At 35.0% G+C, this 18923-nt stretch overlaps 1 protein-coding gene across 1 annotated transcript in view; it reads left to right on the forward strand.

Annotated features, from left to right (window-relative positions):
- The first annotated feature begins 1487 nt into the window (after window positions 1-1487).
- Gabrr3 (gamma-aminobutyric acid (GABA) A receptor, rho 3) overlaps window positions 1488-18923 on the forward strand; it is a 45389-nt gene continuing 27953 nt past the window's right edge. Inside the window, exons 1-3 of the mRNA XM_005375489.2 lie at window positions 1488-1612; window positions 9253-9365; window positions 16572-16639. Of these exons, the coding sequence (XP_005375546.1) occupies window positions 1488-1612; window positions 9253-9365; window positions 16572-16639 (306 nt within the window). The remainder of the gene's footprint in view (window positions 1613-9252; window positions 9366-16571; window positions 16640-18923) is intronic.

Raw genomic sequence — 18923 nt, forward strand, 5'->3', positions numbered from 1 at the left:
CATTTGTTACTGCACTGCTCACTCTGTGATATTCCAGTTGAGGAAACTTAATTTCATTGACATGTCCACTCACTAGTACTTTGCATACACACAGGGATTATTTTCAGAGGATATTTCTCTTCTGTTTAGGCAAAGTGCCTATAGAAGAGTATGTAACTTACTCGTAAGTGAAATGAATCAGACCCACATGTGTAAACATCATATTGTCTTCTAGTGTAAGAACCTGAAAGAGTAAATAAAACACAAAATGTACAATATATTTTATGAAAAGGAAAGAAATTGCTCAAAGGAAGGAACAATTGGGATGATGGAAAGGAGAAAAAGAAGAAAGAAGGAAGAGAAAAAGTATATCTGGGGTAACTGTATTGGTGATGTCTAATGGTTTATTGAAAGGAACAGTTAATGCCTAATTTTTTTGACCAATTTTGCATGCCTATATCTGATAATCTGAACAACTAATTTGAAGATAACAAAATGCAATATAATAACCATTGGTGAATTCCTACCATCTTGTCTAGTGAAATTCTGTATCATTTCTAAATTTTTTGTTTTTATTTTTTATTCTCTTTAATGGTTTGATCAATCTTGCATTCTTACATCTGGTAATCTGAGCAACTTTGTTGAAGATAATAATATGTAATATAACAACACTGTTAATTCCTATCATTTTGTTCTAAAACGCAGTATCATTTTTATTGTTTTGACTTTGTTTTGTTTTGGTCTATGTTGTTGGTATTTTGCTATTTTTTTTTTTTATGATTCTCTTTAAAATAAAAAGATTGGCCTCAGTCAAGTAAAAAGAGTATGTAGGTGTAATTTAATGGAGCAGTAATGGTATGTGTTTTGCATACTACCCAGGGCCAGGTTATTTGTTTATCTTTCAGGTTACTTCCTATATCAAATCTTTAAACTGACCCACTTTTGTTATCAATGGAATAATCTTGAACTGTGACTGTTTGCCTGATAAAAGTAATTTAATTTGTGCTACAGCACTCTGTATGGTTTTAAGGAAAGAAAGAGTCCTTTTAAGATTAAAAGGAACCATTATGATAAAGAAAACCGCCTTCAAATCTATAATTACGATTAAATTAATCATCTTTTCCTCTTTAAGCACATTATTTTACACAGGCATTAAACATATTCAGATGATGTTGCACTGGATTAAGAGGATTAATGACTAGCCTCCCTTCTTTGTCTGCCAAAGACTAGCTGAGAGTTTACTTAGTAAGGGATCAAGCATCAAGCTAAGAACTTTCTCTGGTAAGAGGAACTAAAGGATGCAAACTGAAAATGAAAAACTCTGCCTTCTTTTCCTTAAATTGCTGAAGATAGATATGTGCCAGTAAGTGATGTGAATCTATTTCATCTGCTAAAACAAAGACAACATTGAAAGTCATGTTTTTTTCTCCTTAATACCTTTTCTGGCACACTATTTATTTTTTAAAAGACACATGAAGAAAAAATCACAACAGCAGTATCTGGAAGAGATGGTCTTGGCTTTCCAGTTGATCTCCTTCACCTACATCTGGATCACATTAATGCCATATGCTTTTGCTGTTTCTGATATCAAGAAGCACCCCCAGCGTTGCTCCTCTTCAATGAAGCAAACCCGGTAAGATATCCATAGTAGAGTCCATGCAGTTATGTGGTTTTTCTCGCCAGCTGCCTCAGATCTACTGGAAATCAGGAAACACCCTTAAAAGAAATACATCTTTCTGACAGTGTCTGTCTCTGAAAATAACATTCATTCATCGAAATAAATCACCTTGGGTTGATATCTGAAAGAGCAGAATCGTGCATTTCCCTTGGCTTCTGTATACTTGCTTATATTTATTTTTAGAGAAAATAATTAAATGGTTCATGTTATGTAAAGATCCTCTTTCAAGGAACTTATTCATTTAATATTGATGTATTTACTATTAATGACACTTGTTTAATATTGCTTCAAACTTTTTTGAGTAAGAGGTAATCTAAGCACTAACTTTTTTAATGTCAAGTACTTGCCAGGTATATGGTTTCATAGGTTGCTGAGATATTTTCTAAATGTTACTAAAGCCATTTGTTGTCTTTTGAGAATAGCTTTCATACATTTACAATCATTCTGAATATCAATGTGTTATCATTATTATTTAGCCATTAGTAACCAAGAGCTGCCTAGATGTACAGTAAAGAAGCTAGCTAGCAGTCTCTTATAGTGACCAGTTCACCATGCGTAACTGGGACTTTTCAGGATTTAGCACAAGAAGTTCCAGGAATCCCCTTTAGCCTGGCAGATTAGAAAGATTGGTTGCTCTACTACACATATACCTTTAAGAAACAAAAAATGTCTCAGAATCTCTCCCCTTTGTACAAGATTTCAAGACCCAAAAAAAGGCATAGAAGATGAAGATGAGTAATATCCATCAACCCCAGCAGTCAGTGGAGTGACAGAAGTCCCTGCTGATCTGCCCTCACATCTTGAGTGTCACCATAAGGTCAGGAAACAGAACACAAAAGTTGAATAATTATCTTTAACATTTCAGGATTAACAACCATGACAAAAAGAGATGGGAACTAGATTTGATTCCTTACCTGCTTTTAAAAATCAGGGGCCACTTTCCACAGTTGCCTTGCATTTTTCCACTCCAGACCTCAGACCTAAGATAATATAAGGTCTTGTACAGTTTAACAATTTTTGGAGTCTTCTCTAAGGTAATTGGGCAAGGAAATATTTGGAAAATGTCAGGTTATACCACTAGGCTATGTATTTTTTTAGACTGTATAAAATATTTATGAGGTATATTTTACCTAACTTTAAAATAAATGGAAACTGCTTTAAAATATCATCTGCCTTTTAAAGAAAGACTGTCCAGTCTGATTGGTAGATGTTTAGATAAATTTGTCACAGGAGTGTTAACTTATCCCACTGGCCCACTGTCTTGGTTACTTTTTTCTCATTGCTGGGACAAAATACCTGACGCCCAAAATTAAGGAAGGAGAGGTTTATTTCGCTTACAGTTTGTGGAGGTTTCAGTCCGTACTTGGCAGATTATAAGGCAGAGTGGCACATGGCAGAGAGCTACAGCTCAGGGAGACAGAACACAGCAAAAGCAACAAGCACACACCAGGGAGGAATGGGGGAGGAATGGCCTCAAGCACTCTTTTCCTCTCCCTTACATATGCAAACTATCCACCCCAGGGCGGGTGCAGCTCTCACACCCATAATTATCAAACTGTAAAAGCCTGCCCCATGACCACATGAGGCTTTGGGGGGACACACAGACATAAACCATAACACCCACTGTCAGTGGCAAAGTTGCTACAGAAAATCTATAATGTGTACTTTTTAGGTGCTCCTTTAAATAGCACTAGGAGAACATCAGTTCTTTGAGGTGAGGTGGGAAAATTTTATTATGTTAAATGGATCGTTTTAAATCTTTTAAAACAAGAGAAATTGCAGACGTTGCAAGCCAGATTTTCCCTAGAGGAAAACGCAGGGTTGCTGCTATATGAAACCAAACAAGTTTGTTTTCACTTCTCTACAGCCTAAGTAGGTGCCTTTTGAGCCACAAGCTAGAATATGATTCATTAAAATTTATATCCACTTCCTTTGTTCTTCAAAGAAGAATCCTCTAGAGTATCAGGGACTGAGTAAGCATTACACTGGTTCAGAAGCAGCTGCTTAGAATGAAGCCAAAGCATTTTTCTTGCATGAAAAAGGATAATTCAGCCAGCCAATTTCTGAGTTGTCGCTCAGCACTGTCATGCAAATATTTACAAATTCAACAAAAAATACAGAAATTGTTATAGGATAAATCCAAGAGAAAGGAGTTTAGGAGTCTTCATACTTTAGTATGTGAATAAAAACTGTGAAATTCTTTGCCAAACACCCAACCTGATTACAAATAAATACATAATGAATCGGCTAAAAATTCTCCCTTTCAAAATGCAAGGCAACTAACAGAGTGATCATGAAAGGAAGACACAGACTTTCTTTGAGAATTATGCAATAGATCTATTTGCATTACTTTGCATTTATACACATTATTTTGAGCTGCTTTTCTATTTTAAAGAGAAAAAATAATAATAAAATAATAATAACAAAAATGAAACAACACAAAAACAATAAAAATGATATGGAATTTTAAAACAAGATGATAGGAAATTAACAGTGGTTATTGTATTACATATTGTTACCTTCTGCAAAGTTTGAACCACTTTTCACACAATGTTTAAGTGTTTAGCTATTAGCTATTGTCAGTCAGCATATAACTTACATTTTATTTAAAGATTCTCTTTCTTTTATTTAAAGATTTTTTTAATCTTTAAATTAATATTTTCTTTTTCAAAACCAGCTAGGGAGGGATGTGAATAAAGAAAGCTATAGCAAGTTTTTAAAAATCCTTCTTTTGCTTAGGGAAAAAATATGGTCCCCTGGTAAAGTAAAGATGAGTAGATATATAGATTTACTGAATATGTATGCATAGTTTCAAAAGTTTCATTGATAGGCTTTGTGTCTATCAAGTGCAGAATTGAGGGATAAGGATATTGTAGGAACAACACGAGTGGCTTTGAAAAAAATCAGAAAAATGCTCAAACCAGCTTTCAAGAACCAACAGTTAAATTTTTTGGAAATTTATGAGCCAGTTGTTAAAACCAAGCACTACTAAGAATTACATTATATAAACTACTTAATAAGTTATTTTATAGAGAATATATATTTAAAACCCATCACTTTCTAATTATTTTACTGTGTTTTACTGTTATCTGTTAGCTTTGACTCTGTTTGGATCTATTATATTTCTATGGTAGAATTATTATTACAATGAACTATTTTCCCATACCATACCATCTCATATCATACCATACCATACTAGTCTATATACTATACTAGCCGATGCAATAGCATGATACACTATGCAATGGACTACACACAATTCTGTCACACATGTTACTATCTAGAAATGGGCAGTGGCAAACACTGTAAACCAAACTCAACTTTTTTCAACCCAGACAGCCACTTGTTAAATATTTGCTAGTACATCCCTGAACATACTGGGAAAGGTGGGAGGGCCTGGGAATTGCAATTCAGTGCAACACTGTAGGAGTAATGGATTTTGCATGGAAAAAATACCAGTAATTTCAATCATGTTTTCTTTTAAGAGTTAGCTTTTAATCTTTATTCATGTGGCTACCTGATTTTTTCATATTTAAAATTAGAGAATATAAATGATTTTGCATCTTTTTAAGCGTTTTCCATATAGCCTCATTGATATCTTAATGGTATTTTTAATCACTGCATTAAAGAAAAGAAGAAACTGAATAATATTGAATATTTGATATTGAACATTTATTTTTAAAATTGCATTTTCATAAATAACACCAATAAATAGCTGTATGAATGTATTTTCCTCTTATAAATAAAAATTGTAATTGTTCTGCAACTGAATTACTCAATCAAAGCATATAAAATGTCTTTCTGCCTCCTGTGATAAATTTCTAAAAGGGTTTACTAATATTTGTTCTCCCAACTGCAAAGCATAAATGTTTCTATTTCATCATATCTTTATGAACATGGCACTAACATTTTTTTTTGGTCTTTTCTTCATTTAAAATGGTATAAAATGGTAATAGTGGTTTTAATTGGTATCTCCCTTTTCCGTTAAATAATTTCAAATATGATTGTTAATTATATTGTCCCTTGGGCAATCCATTCATGTCAGGCCTAGTTGATTTCATGTTAGGATCCTAGTCAACTAATCAAATATATAGTCCTCCAAGCCATTGCAGTTTTATAAAGCAGCCAACTGAGCATTTATGACTTAATTAAGATGAGTTTCTTTTTCATTTCACTGGAGTTCTAAAGCTCAAGTGTATCAGAACAAAAGGTGTGCTTAACTTTTCCCAAGATTTAGTACATTTTAGTTCTCTGCCTAGTATGTTCTCTTCAAAGACCAAAAACTCTCTTTATGCCTTCTAAGGCCACTCAAAATCTAGCATTTTTAACCTCCAGAATCTGCTCTTTCCTAGTTATAAAACTAGAGTTTCTGACACAGAGAAGAGGGAGCAGATAGAAATATGATTCTTTGTATAATCCATGAAGAAAAAGGTCATAAGGCAAAGAGAAAAACCATCATTATTCCCAAGATTTACACCTACTGTTTCTCAAACAATGCTTATAGAGTCTTGTGGGCAGAGGCAAACATTTAGAATGCTGACATACTCATCTTTCACAAATTGAGATTCTTTTGCTTCATTCCATGGGAATTCAGAATTTCCAAAACAGCCTCTCCTCAGATAGAAGTTGTCCAAAGGCATTCTCTTAGTAACTACTAAAAAAATGAAGTCGTTTTTTCTAGAATGGGGTAGAGGACAGAAGACACAAGTGTTTAAAAATGATACATACATGGAATAAGACTCAAAAGCTCTGAGTTAAACCTGATGCTCCATTGCATAGTAACCCCTTTGTTACTCACAGCTCCTCCTGTCTTCTTTGTCTATTTTATTTCATTCTTCATCTTACTAACCTTTATGTGTTTTTTTAATAAGCCAGACCTTCAAAGCTGGCAGCTGTTATTCTGTGTATAACGTATCCCTAATGTTACCCACAAGCTATCCAAGGGGCATGTAGATAAGGATAACATTTTTTTGAACAATTTGTAGAGTTTTAACTTCCTCATGACCTCTTTGCTAAAACTGAAACTCACCTGTGATCTCCTTTATCCTTTCCTTTAATAATTACTCTGCCCCGCTTAACAAAATAAAAATAAATGTCTCTGTTTTCCTAAATCTATGTGCATTTCCTGGTGTTTAATAACTTCCTGGATACAAGGAGAGAAATATAAATATTATTGTGCTGTGCTTGCTTTGGTAGCACATGTTTTTCTTGAAAAGATGTATGATGAGATGACAAAGTTCTAAGAAAATTGGAAATACAAGTTCAAAGAAAGTAAGAAATGACATAAAATTTCTAATATTTTAAAGAACTTGTTCATATATTTTAAGATGCTGTAGGTAGATATTTAAATTTATTAGATACATTTAAAGGAGAAACATATTTTCTTTTAAATTATCAATGTTTAAGTATTTTTAAAATTTATAATAAAAATTGTACATGTCTATTTAAATATGTGGGAAAGAGAACATAGATTTTGAATATTCTTTTAGAAGATATACAAGCAACCAATTCTTTCTGGGAAATAGTACACACAAAACAAAGCAAAAGTAGGTAAATATGGAACATCTTCCTTTGCATGAGACAAACCCTCCGGTATGAACAGGTGTGGGCTCTAAAGCACCAAGAAAGTGATTCATGACAGGCTTTGTGTTCAGTATGTTTGGGATTCTTAATTAAAATTTTAACTGTTTCAATCTCGTGAAGAGGTATTCTTCTGAAGTGACATAGTAGTGACATGTCATTTAGCTGTATTTAAAAACACACACGCAATTAGCAAAGGAGTAATTCTCATGAGTTTCCAAGCAAAGTTACATTTGTATTTTCCTTAAAATAATAACAAGTAGCTAGCTTTGTGAAATGTCTACTGTTTTCTAGGGCAGTGGTTCTCCTGAGAAATTATTATAATTGCAAATTCTTATACCCAAAACCACTGAGTCAAAACTCCGGGCATGGGGCCCAGGAAATCAGATGAACTGGATGTATGCCAAAGAGGATAATACTTACAAAACATCTGGCATAATGCCTTGAACATAGTAGGCATTTAATAAAAGCCAGCTGCTACTATTTTTAATAAATAGTTCATTCTAGCTCCCTAGGAGAATTTTTCTAGTTAATTCTAGCTCTTTGGAAGAAATAGTCCTATGTGTTCAATTATTCATAGGATGTAATACAGTTTAAATCAAACTGCCCATATTCAAAACAGATTTCCTCTCCCAGCTTCTTCATTTCTACCATGGGAAGAAATACATCATCAGTAAACCACTGAGGTTTCAACCACAAAGTGTCCTGTTGAAAGATGACACATGGTGATATATGCCTGCATGTATTTCTTCTACAAGCTCTTCAGGATCTGAAATTCTTCCCACCAAAAGTACCTTACTGGGTTAAGAAATTGCCTCCAATATGAATTCTGTTACAATTCACATTGTTTTTTTATAGAAGATATTTGTTAATGAAAATGTGTATCATGCAATCAAAGTCCCTAGAATTCACCTAGTGCACTCTGAGTCTTTGCTACTGCTGCTGTTAACCATAACGAGGGTGAGAATGCCAGGCATGATTTCTAGATGGGGGATCTGAGCAGGGTCTCCTGCACCAGCAGATGGCTGCAAGTCATTCACGGAGGAGCTGTGCTCTAGCAACCTCCTTCTGTACTTGCAAAGCCCCTGGGATGTAGGCTCCTCCCAGCCGGAAATGAGTCAGAAAGGTCCAGTAACTTGCCAAATTTCACAGACTCAGAGGAAAAAAGACTTTGTTTCCACATCAGAATACTTACAGAGAGGTCACTCTCCATTTTGCCTTTGCCCTAGAGAAATGTAGGTAAAAGCAGACCTTATCTATTTTATACCTGGTCTTGCATTAGTCAAAGTATTGCCACACCTTAAATTCTAGTTTGTTTGTTTGTTTTAAAACAAGATCTAACTATGCAGTTCAGGATGGCCTTGAGCTCACTTTGTAGTCAAGGCTGGCCTTGAACTCGCAATGATCATCCTGCCTCAGCCTTCTGAGTGCTGGGATTACAAGTGTGTGCCACACACCCAGCTTTCTAGTTTAGTTTTTCAGTTCTAGTTAAATTCTGTCCCCAGTCTAGCTAACCCCCCATATTTTCTGGTTATTTTGTCTTTGTAAAAACTTTTTCATCAGTATAGAATTTTGCAATGTTTTTAAATTTTATCACTATTTAGTGCAGAGATTATTTAACTTCAGTGATTTCAAGAGTCACTTAAGTATTTCCTTTAAATTCAGGTTCCCAGGCTCTGACTTAGTTGATCTGAAAAAGAAGTCCATGAATTCTGACCACCTCCACATAGGCAATTAGGGTATCCCAAGTCTACAAACTAGATTATGAGAAACATTGCCTATTGTGCATTTAATTCATACTCAATTTGTCATTTAATGGTGCTCTAAAATTTCATTATCTACTCCACATTTACAAAACAAATGTTGAACATTCTTTGGCTTAATATGAACTGACAAAATGACCCTTTATGAATTTATGTTAGAATATACTATATGGAGCATAAATGACTAAACCAAATGAAAATATCCAGAAGCATATGTCTCTCAAAAGAACTCTTTTTCTTTGGGGAGAACAGCAAACAAGAAACTAGAATGAAGAAAGATGACAGTACCAAAGTGTGGCCCCTGAAGTATCAGCAACTTCTCCATATAGAGGGCCATGACTTTTCATTGAGACCAGGATTTGGAGGTGAGTATTACCTGTAAAGACTCGTTAAAACTCAACGTACTCTCAAAATGGAGTTGAAATTTTTTAGCAAGTAAAGCCAAAACACAAGTAAAATTATCAGTTTTTTAAAGTGATTATCTTCTCTTAAATAAACAGTTGAAAATGTATCCATTTAAATTGACTCTACGACTTATATTCTAGTATATACACCATTATAAGAAGAATGTGCTGAATAAATAATGGACAGATATATTCTGCTTATATACAGACTTACTGTCTCAATTATGAACTATAACTTGAGTTACATGGTGATGCTGATAACTTCTTGCATGTTCTTTCAAGCTGAAGTACCTGGCTTTCATGGAGCAATTAGAGTACGTCAAATGCTATATGGCTCACTGTGAACCAATTCAGCTGAGTTTGTTTTCTGTCACTTTTAGAAATAAAAATTGATAAAAATGTTAAACAGGCACAGTGTGAGTACCTTTAGCCCAGTGTGCTATTCCACCTTAACAGTGACCCCGTGAAATAGGAGTTGTCATGATCCTTAATATTCCAGTGTTGAAGTTGAGGTGTAGAGAGGTTAGAAATTCAGTAGAAACTATGAAAGTAAGTGGTAGACCAACATACAAAACACACGGGCAAGTGGACAGGATAGAGGAAGCCAGTGGGAGAGGCGATCCTTGAATCAGAGCCTTCTCCCTTTCAAAGTGTTCAACATAGTCGCATCACTGAAGGCATCGTGTTTTCTAGCAATGTGCACGATGTGATGAGACCAGCTGGTAACCAAACCTCAGAATCCACTTGACTCTTTCTTCATTGACCCAAAGTCTCTCTCTCCCATAATTCCTGAACTGACAACCTTTAAGAATCATGGAAACAAAGTGGAGATGAAGGAGGTACAGATGAGGGTGAAAAGCAGGATGCTGTAGCAGTTTTTTATGAGTAATTAACTTTTCAAGATGGGATCGGGAAACTTTAGACTCTTGACATATTATGGTTCTGACCAAAGCATGCACAACGGGTAGGTGGATGTCATAGAGAGCTAATTTGTTAACAGTAAAAATACAAAAATATGTCAGGTAACTGATGAGGATTGGTGTTGTTTGTTTGGCTGGTTTGGTTTGCATGCTTAATATCCTGAAATATGCTTAATATGCATAATATACTGAGCTGCAGTTAAGGACCTGACCTTAATATCATAACTAGAACTTCCCTGAGCATTAGAATCACCTGGAAGATTAATATGCCAATCCCTGGGCCTCACCCCCAGCATTTCTGACCCCTTAGATCTGGATGAGGCCAAACACTGGCACTTCTATAAAGTTTCTAGATGATGCTGATGCTGTTAGTTTGAGAAAGACATGTTGAAAACCACTGCATTGGATTATCTGTATCATATTACATTTTGGTGAGTTCAATTTTGTTTTCCAGAACATTGACCACACTGTTAAATCTCACCTTAAGGTTTTAGAAGCCGTGAAATTAAGCAGGGCTGAGAATTTTTTCCTATTTTTTCTTTCCGAGATTCTTTTTCTCTATTTCACTATTTCTCAGATTCATCATTCCCACCACAATTCTAAAAATGCTTGAGCCCTTAACTATGAGTCTGAATAGACTATTTCTTATCCTAAAAGTTCCCAAAATTTTTATAACATGCTTTATATCTATCATTCAAGTATGCTCTACCTTGGTTTCTATGATCTATAAAAATTTGTAAAACCTTTCCTGTATCATTTAACAATAATTTTCAAGTCAAACTTGTTCGACGATGGTCCTCACCAGGCACGAGGAGATGCCAGTTGCACGGGAACGGCTTGAAACTGTTTCGGGCACCGCAGCTGGAAGCTGAACATCGCGTCCTCTTTTCAACACCAATTCCAAAATCTGTCCTAATTCCGATCAGGACAGGTTCCTCCATTAAATTACTTTCTGTTGTAGAGGAATGGGTTCTGTAGGGATTATTTTAGGTCACTGAAAGCCAATAAGAATGACAGAAAAAAGACCTTGAACATGGACCTTAGAAAAACAGCTCTCAGGTGACTTGTCGCTTAAAAGTGCTTCAAGAACCGGCAGTAGAAAGACCTGTGTTTTAGAATAAATGCAGAAGCTCAGCTCCCAGCGCAGGGCTTCTGAGTGGAAATCTGCGTTGTTTCAGGATCCCCAGGTGATTTCCACAGGAATGAGTGACGGGCTGAGAACCAATGCTGCTGGCCTAAGCCATGCCCTCCTCTTTTACCTTAAATTTTCTTACCTTCATTCTCCATCCCCTATATCATCTCCAGCCGCCAGAAAAAAAACAAAAAATTGACCTTAAATTTCCACTTTGCATGATCTGTTAGAGATATACGTTAAGATTTTTTTAAGTGGTAACACATTTTTAAAAATATTTTTTTCCTGAGGCTATTCCTTTGTGAGGTTATTTAAAAAGTGCTTGAAATCTGCTATTTTTGACAGGCAGCAAATCATCTCACAATTCAGAAATCTTTTTGACAATCCTAAGCTTGGGCTAAATGGTGCTTCCATAGCGTGTGTGTTCAATCATCTCAGGCAGAAAAATCCTTAAGTTCAGTGAGAATTGTCACTTTGGTAGCTGCAAAATATAGGCCTTAAGCTTCTCTTGCCTGTCTTGATCAGAGCAGCTTCTCATATAGTGACCCATTTCTCTGTTCTCTCATGGATGCTTTCCTCGGGGAAATCAGATTGCAGGATATAAAAGACAAACTTTAATTTATTCTCTCCTTCATTACACTTGTCCATAACTCAAACACATGAAATACTTCTTTCCTCTTGAACCAAATGTAACTTCAGCACTTCTCTTGCCTTAATGTTTTCCTAATTAGCTTTAACATTAAAACCAGCTGCTTCTGCAATGTTTTTTACTTTTATAAAGCATTAAAAGATTAATTGACTCATTATGCAGAAACAAGAGGATGTAAATTTAGGGGAGGTTTTTGTTTAACTTGGGTAATAAATTGCAGGTCATTTTCTTTATTTATGTTTTCCCTACCCATTACATCTCCCACAACTAAGGGTTTTTTGTTTTAGTCTTACACATGATCATTTCTTTGTTTTTCTGAAGTGAAATCAGTTCAGCATCTAGGTACTGGCTACTGAGTTGAGACTAAAGCCCTAAAGTTATAAAAGCTGCTACACAGTCTTTGCTTGTCAAACAAGAGGAATGAGAGAGAGAAGGGTCTAGTTATATTCCGATCATTACCTAGCTTGAATTTCAGGCAAGTGTTTCGTAGTCTTCTCAGAGTGTAACTTCCTTCACATATCAAGTGAAGCTAAAACTGGGTCTACCAAGCCAACAAAGTGACTATAAGGATGGCATAATATAATGTATTTTAAATTCAATATAGTAATAAGATATATAACTTCTACTTAAGTCTCGTTATTCCAGCCTTCATAAAAAAAGATTGATGCCATATCTTTATGCATATAAAAAGGTTTATAAATGTATTGCTACTACCCAGTTAGTGATCCCAGAAAATTAATACCATAATCAGTAAGGTTAATGTTTATTTAATTTTATTATACTTTACAAACAGAATTAATGAAAGTATTTATACAATTATTATTATATATTCTGTTAAATTTATCACTGATTCAATTATATAGTAAAAAGTTAGTTAAAAAAAAAACATTTGAATGAGCTTAGGCTCTGGACTACACATCGATTGTTCACAGTTTCTCACAGCAACCCTATAGAGTTGGTACCATACATTTCCTCTATGTTACTAATTAGCAAACTGAGGTATGAGGAAATTAAGTGATTTGCAGAAGTTTGACTGTAACACAGGTTTATATGGCTACAAATTTCATGATTTTAACCCATCTGCTTTATTGCTACTTCCTTTCTGTGACTAGCTTATCTGTGAAAAAATGCTCTTTGGCCTTTTTATGCAGATCTGAAATTCTGTCACATTCTGTGCCTTGACTTTATATTCCCCTCACCCTTCACTCTGCCCTCAAGAATGCCAGAGCACAAATTTTTAGACACAGAAATGAGATGCGCTTGGACATGGAGCTCAGATGAGACAACAATGAGGACAGACAGCACCTGAGGGCACATACTTTCCATAGAAATGCAAGAGTTCATATCTCCAAGAACAGTATATATCTGGAGGAAGGAAAGAAGAAATCTAATGTATTTCATCAGCTCAGTGATATACAGAAAGCCATGTTTTAACTCCACTGTCAGACCCAGCCTTCAAACAAAACTAGGCTCCAGTGTTTGTCCAGCAGAGGCAGGGGTATGTCCTTGAAAGTATGTTTACAAGTATGTCTTAGGCTTGCAGAAGTAGTCACCAGATATTCTGATAGACTGATGTTCTCTGTGTTCTAGGGTTTAGTTTCAGGACCAGTACAACCACCCCCACAAATAGCCAAATTTGTGGGTGGTCTCTTATGCAGAATGGCACAGTACTTTCATACAACCTATGAAAACCCTCCCATAGCCTTGAAGTCATTTCTAGATTGCTTGTAATACCTAAGAAAACAGAAATGCTGCCATTGTATCATTTAGGGAGTAATGACAATTTAAAAATCTATACATGTTCAATACATACACAATTTTTCAAGTACTTTTTATTGATTGAATTCATGGATACAGAGGGTCAACTATACTGAAAAGTCACAAGATACTATATTCAAGTTGTTCTCTTTTTTTTTTTCCAGAACATAAGTTGAGAGAAGCACTCTATTATTTTTTAAGGAAGGAATAGACTGATCATCAGGTTAATAATATCCCTCAACCTCCCAAATGAGTGTACATCAAAAGCTAAATAAAAAGAGGCAAATGGTAAGATTTCAGGGCTCCAGGAAGATCAAAGCCTTCTCACAGAATTCAGGATTCCCTTGGGGCTAAGACCAAGACCTTCTCCGGGTGGTTTGTGTATTTATTTAGTTATCAGAAGAAGGGAAGGGAGTACTCAAGAAAGTCAGAACCACTCAAGGATTTCTCCAGAGTAAGATATTAAGTTAATCTACCCAGGTGTGAGACACCTGAGGCTATAGTCTTTATCTAGTTAAGACTGGATCCAGGTGTCCTTAGCTGTGATCTTGTCTTATCCTTTGAGGCTTTCTGGCTTTATCCACCATTACAGGTTTTAATGGGGATCAATGACTCACAGAGGTTCACTTACTATGAGTCCACTGTTCATTTCCAGACCAGGAGCCTAGGCCTTGGACAGATTCACATGTAAACATGAAAAGCCAATTGGTTAATTTAAGTCCTGCTTGGGGCTGCTTCATATTGGTCTCCAGTAACTGATGTTCAAATTTTGAGAGTGGGGTTAGGAATAGTGGCCTGCACTCCATGAGGCAGATTTGCATTTTTGCATAATGGCAGTAGTAGTAACATTTATCTTGTGCTATGTATTGAGCACCAGTTAAGTTCAGTAACTGTATTATTCCTAGTCCTCAAATAAATTTCTTAGATATTACACTCAGATTTTACAGAGGAGGAACTAAGCTTAGAGAAATTACCTACCCTACATCACACAATGGTGGTGAAGTTGTTCGAATTCTAGTCTATGCAACTCTAGTGTTAAAATTTTATCCACCCTTCCAAGATCTTTCCAAATCTTTTATTCCTATAAATATTGGGATTAATGGAAAGGTTTACTGCCATGAAGTGCCAGGCAAAACCAGGAACAAGATGTTTTCATAAATTTTTATTTTGATAATTCTAATTTAAAAGGCTAATAAAGCAGAACCATGTGAAGGAATAATGTTGAACTAATATTTGCAAATTAATCCTTAATCATAATTGTCAGTAAAAAAATGTTATTTATAGAATTATTGTTGTAGGAAGAAATGATTCAATATGGAAGTAAGAAGTTTGTGGTTAAGAGCAAGTGAGGTGTTGCTGAAGGCTGAGGCTGGAGTATAGTCCAGGGATAGGACCTGTGCCGGCCAGTTGAAAGCCTTCTAAGTAAGGAGTGATGCTGAGGGTATGGACTTGAGGGACACAGAGGGAATTTTATGTTGGTAAGGTAAAGATAACATAAGGCAACTAGTGAGGACATCACAGAAGAATAGCAAAGACTGGCAAGACATGGCTTGTTTCATACAAGAGGCTATGGAATCTCATGAATTATATTCACATGTGTATCCCATGTGGCACATCCTGGCATTACTTAGCCCACTAAGGAAGATTTTTAGGCCTGACATCTCTAAATCCAAGAATCTCTACTAGAACAACTACCTAGAAATTATCTACACATGATTTATGTTTTATCATCAATAACTGGAAGTCTTTTTTTAACTCGAGACTGTATAGGCATTAAGGTGTTGTTAAGAGTAACTTATGGAAAGAAAACAGGAAGAGTATGTATATAAATACAGAAATCATATATATGCATTCAGTTTATAGAAATTAACAATTATATGCATCAGATATCATACACAAAACTAGATGACATTATTAACATTAATTCTTCATACAGAAAATGATAAAACCTGTGGTTAACTGGAACCAGGAAATTTTATAGTCTAGTCTTAATTCCCTCGTGTTATTCTTCAGGCTTCCTAGGCCCATGATTGATGCTGGTGAATTCAAGTGCAAATAAGTCTCAGAGACTCTCTGTATGAAACTGCTCCAATTATGACTTTAGTATATTCTCATCAACACATTTCTGAGGATGTGTGCTTCTTCCCAAATGCAGCCTGTGGCTGCTAATGATCTGTGAAGGGACACCTCTGGATCTGTGATGTCCCTGTGTAGCACTGCACTATCATCTGAGTGCCTCTCTTCTGCCAATCACTATGCAAGTGAAAAAGCCTTGGTTTTTGGCAAGCAAGCAAAGGTTTCAACATAGCTCAGAGTCAAGGACCCTATATGATACTTCCTGGCTGTAGATATGACCATGACCACATAAAATGCATAATTCTACATATTCAGATATTCTAAAACCTTGTTCCTTTGTAAACCAGTACTAGCTTAAAATGTTTAAATAAAACTGGAGACACCAGTTCTACGTTATGGAATGAAAATACTGAAATATTCCCAAAGAAGTGAGTAATGATTATCAGAATAGCATTTATTTGAAAATGTTCCTTTATGATTATAACTGAATTATAATGACTGTTTCCATAGATAATGGAAAAAGTTGTCATTTATAAAAACTTGAAAAGTATTTCATTTTATTCTCTGTTCTGAATGTTTCCAAAGTGTTTGTAATGAATTTCTCAGTATATTGTCTATTCTTCTTTATGAAGGGTCACCAGTCCCAGTAGGTATAGATGTCCAGGTTGAAAGCATTGACAGCATTTCAGAGGTTGACATGGTAAGTTTCTCCATGAGCTACTGGTCTTTTCTGAAAAGGCAGACTTAATAGTGGCAAAATCACTGGTGTTTTAATAAATGTTTTAGTTACATCTGTTATTTATCTTTCCCACTTTGCTTTATAGTAGAATTGTGTTTGCTTTACTCTCTTATCCACATATTCAACCTTTGATTATGCTTATCTTTCCAACTCATTTTTTACCTCTAATGGCTTTTCGGTGGTGAAGCACTGTGGAACATCATGATATATGTATCTATGTCCTTTGAACTGAGAAAAAAACATATAAAGATAGTCACGATACATCTGCAATATAAAATCATGACCCTGAATCCTTACCTATAAGATGATAGAAAATTGAACCGTTTCATAGACAGTATCCAGACATTTCAAATGATATTACTAAATGATTATGCTTATCTGTGAACCAATAGTAGAAGACAATGTTTTTTTTTTATTTGATGACTAAAACTTTTAAGAAAATTTTTGTCAATTTCTTTATATGGTATGGGAGTTATCTTTCAGTGAAAAATCCGTATTTTATGGAATATTATTAGTCAAGCTCTGTTCATAAAACATGATACTAACCACTTCTTTTTATCCTTTTTCCTTTTAATCATTTTTCTGTCTCCTATGACATTTAACACACTTGCTTTTTATAACCCCCTTTTCTCCCTTGACCTGGTTTACCATTTTATCTAGTATTGTGTTATCATATCCTCATTGCCATAATTTTGTCATTTTGTTTTCTCTATTCCTAATTTAGAACCACCTTCCCTTTCTGCATAATTATCAGAGCTATTTTTCATTTAAGGAATTTTCAGCATTATTCAGAATTTTACACTAAGAAAGAATAATTAATACTGTGGCTAATTTCTCAGAACAAGCACTGGTATACTTGTTTTCAGATACATAATTTATTTCTGCCCACTCCTGCTAATTTATTAATGCATCTCAGAGTTTTGTCTAACCCCCCTTAGTTTATTTTTATACACCAAATGAAGAATGCACATATGTTTTCTAATTTTCAATGTTTTCTTCCGTGTTCTTACCTAATTGCTGCATGTCCTTATTTCTGAGTCACTCTCCCCATTTCATTTTGCTCTCCCCAGTTCTGCTATCTTTTTAAAAATCCCTTTTAAATGTGTTTCCTTTGCTTCTATCACATGCAAGTGGTAATGACAGTACCTTGTAAGTAGTACTAGCACTTAGTAAGATGCAGTTTATGGATATGTTTTGGATATAGTTTGCATTTTAGTTCTATGCCCTCACTGACACACCCAAAGTTTTCAACTATTTAATTTTGAATGCCTTTACATGGAGCCTGTGTCTTCTCATTGGCTCTAGAACTCAGGCCTTGATTTTCCTTAGACACAGCTTGTTTGTTACACTGAAGCCACTCACCTGGTTTTCAGAGTCTTTGAGATTCTCCTTCCTTTTCTGTTTTAAATATGGCAGCCTGGATTTGTGTTTGTTTATTGTTGTTTGGGGTTTCTAATTTTTTAAATTATACTGTATAAATATTGCATATGTTTACAGAATACACGTGATATTTCAATGTATACAATGTATACACTGTACAATCAGGATAAACAAATCCAAATAAATATCTACTAAGCATTTATCATTTCTTTATGGGGAAGACTTTCAAAATTCTTTCTTCTAGCTTTTTAAAATGTGTGGTACATTAATATTATCTAAAGCCACCTAACTCTGCAATACCAGAACTTCTTGCCCCTGTTCAATTGTAACTGATTACCCATGGATTCCCCACCCCACCCCTCCCCCCAGCTTCTCTCTCCAGCCTGTGGTAACTTCCATTCTACCCAAACGTCTAGGAGATCAACCTTTTTACATTACACGTACAAGACAGATTGTGTCTTTCAATGAAACCAACTCTTCCATGAATAGAGAAAAGTTACTCTTTTGTTTTTAAAATTCCATTTTCCATCCAAACAGATTTAATTCATTATTTACCCAATCTACCTACTTAATGGATACCTTTATGTAAATTAATCCTTGCACTTCATTTCCTTTTCTAGAATCTGTTACATATGTATTCTTAGGAAATTTTTAGAAATTGCTTTACATACTTTTTTAAATACAACATTTTGATACATAAGCTGTAACATGGTTATTATTATAGAATGTAGCCTGGAAACTTAGATTCCATATATTATTTTTATAAGCAAATACTACAAAAGATAAAAGTATAAGGCAGGGAGAGGGAGAAAGAAAACTAAGCAGGTCCTAAAAACTAAAAGTTACTAAAATCAAATCTTTTCAT

The sequence above is a fragment of the Chinchilla lanigera genome, unplaced genomic scaffold (genome assembly GCF_000276665.1).
Source record: "Chinchilla lanigera isolate Chin_1 unplaced genomic scaffold, ChiLan1.0 scaffold00006, whole genome shotgun sequence".
Taxonomy (NCBI): Eukaryota; Metazoa; Chordata; class Mammalia; order Rodentia; family Chinchillidae; genus Chinchilla; species Chinchilla lanigera.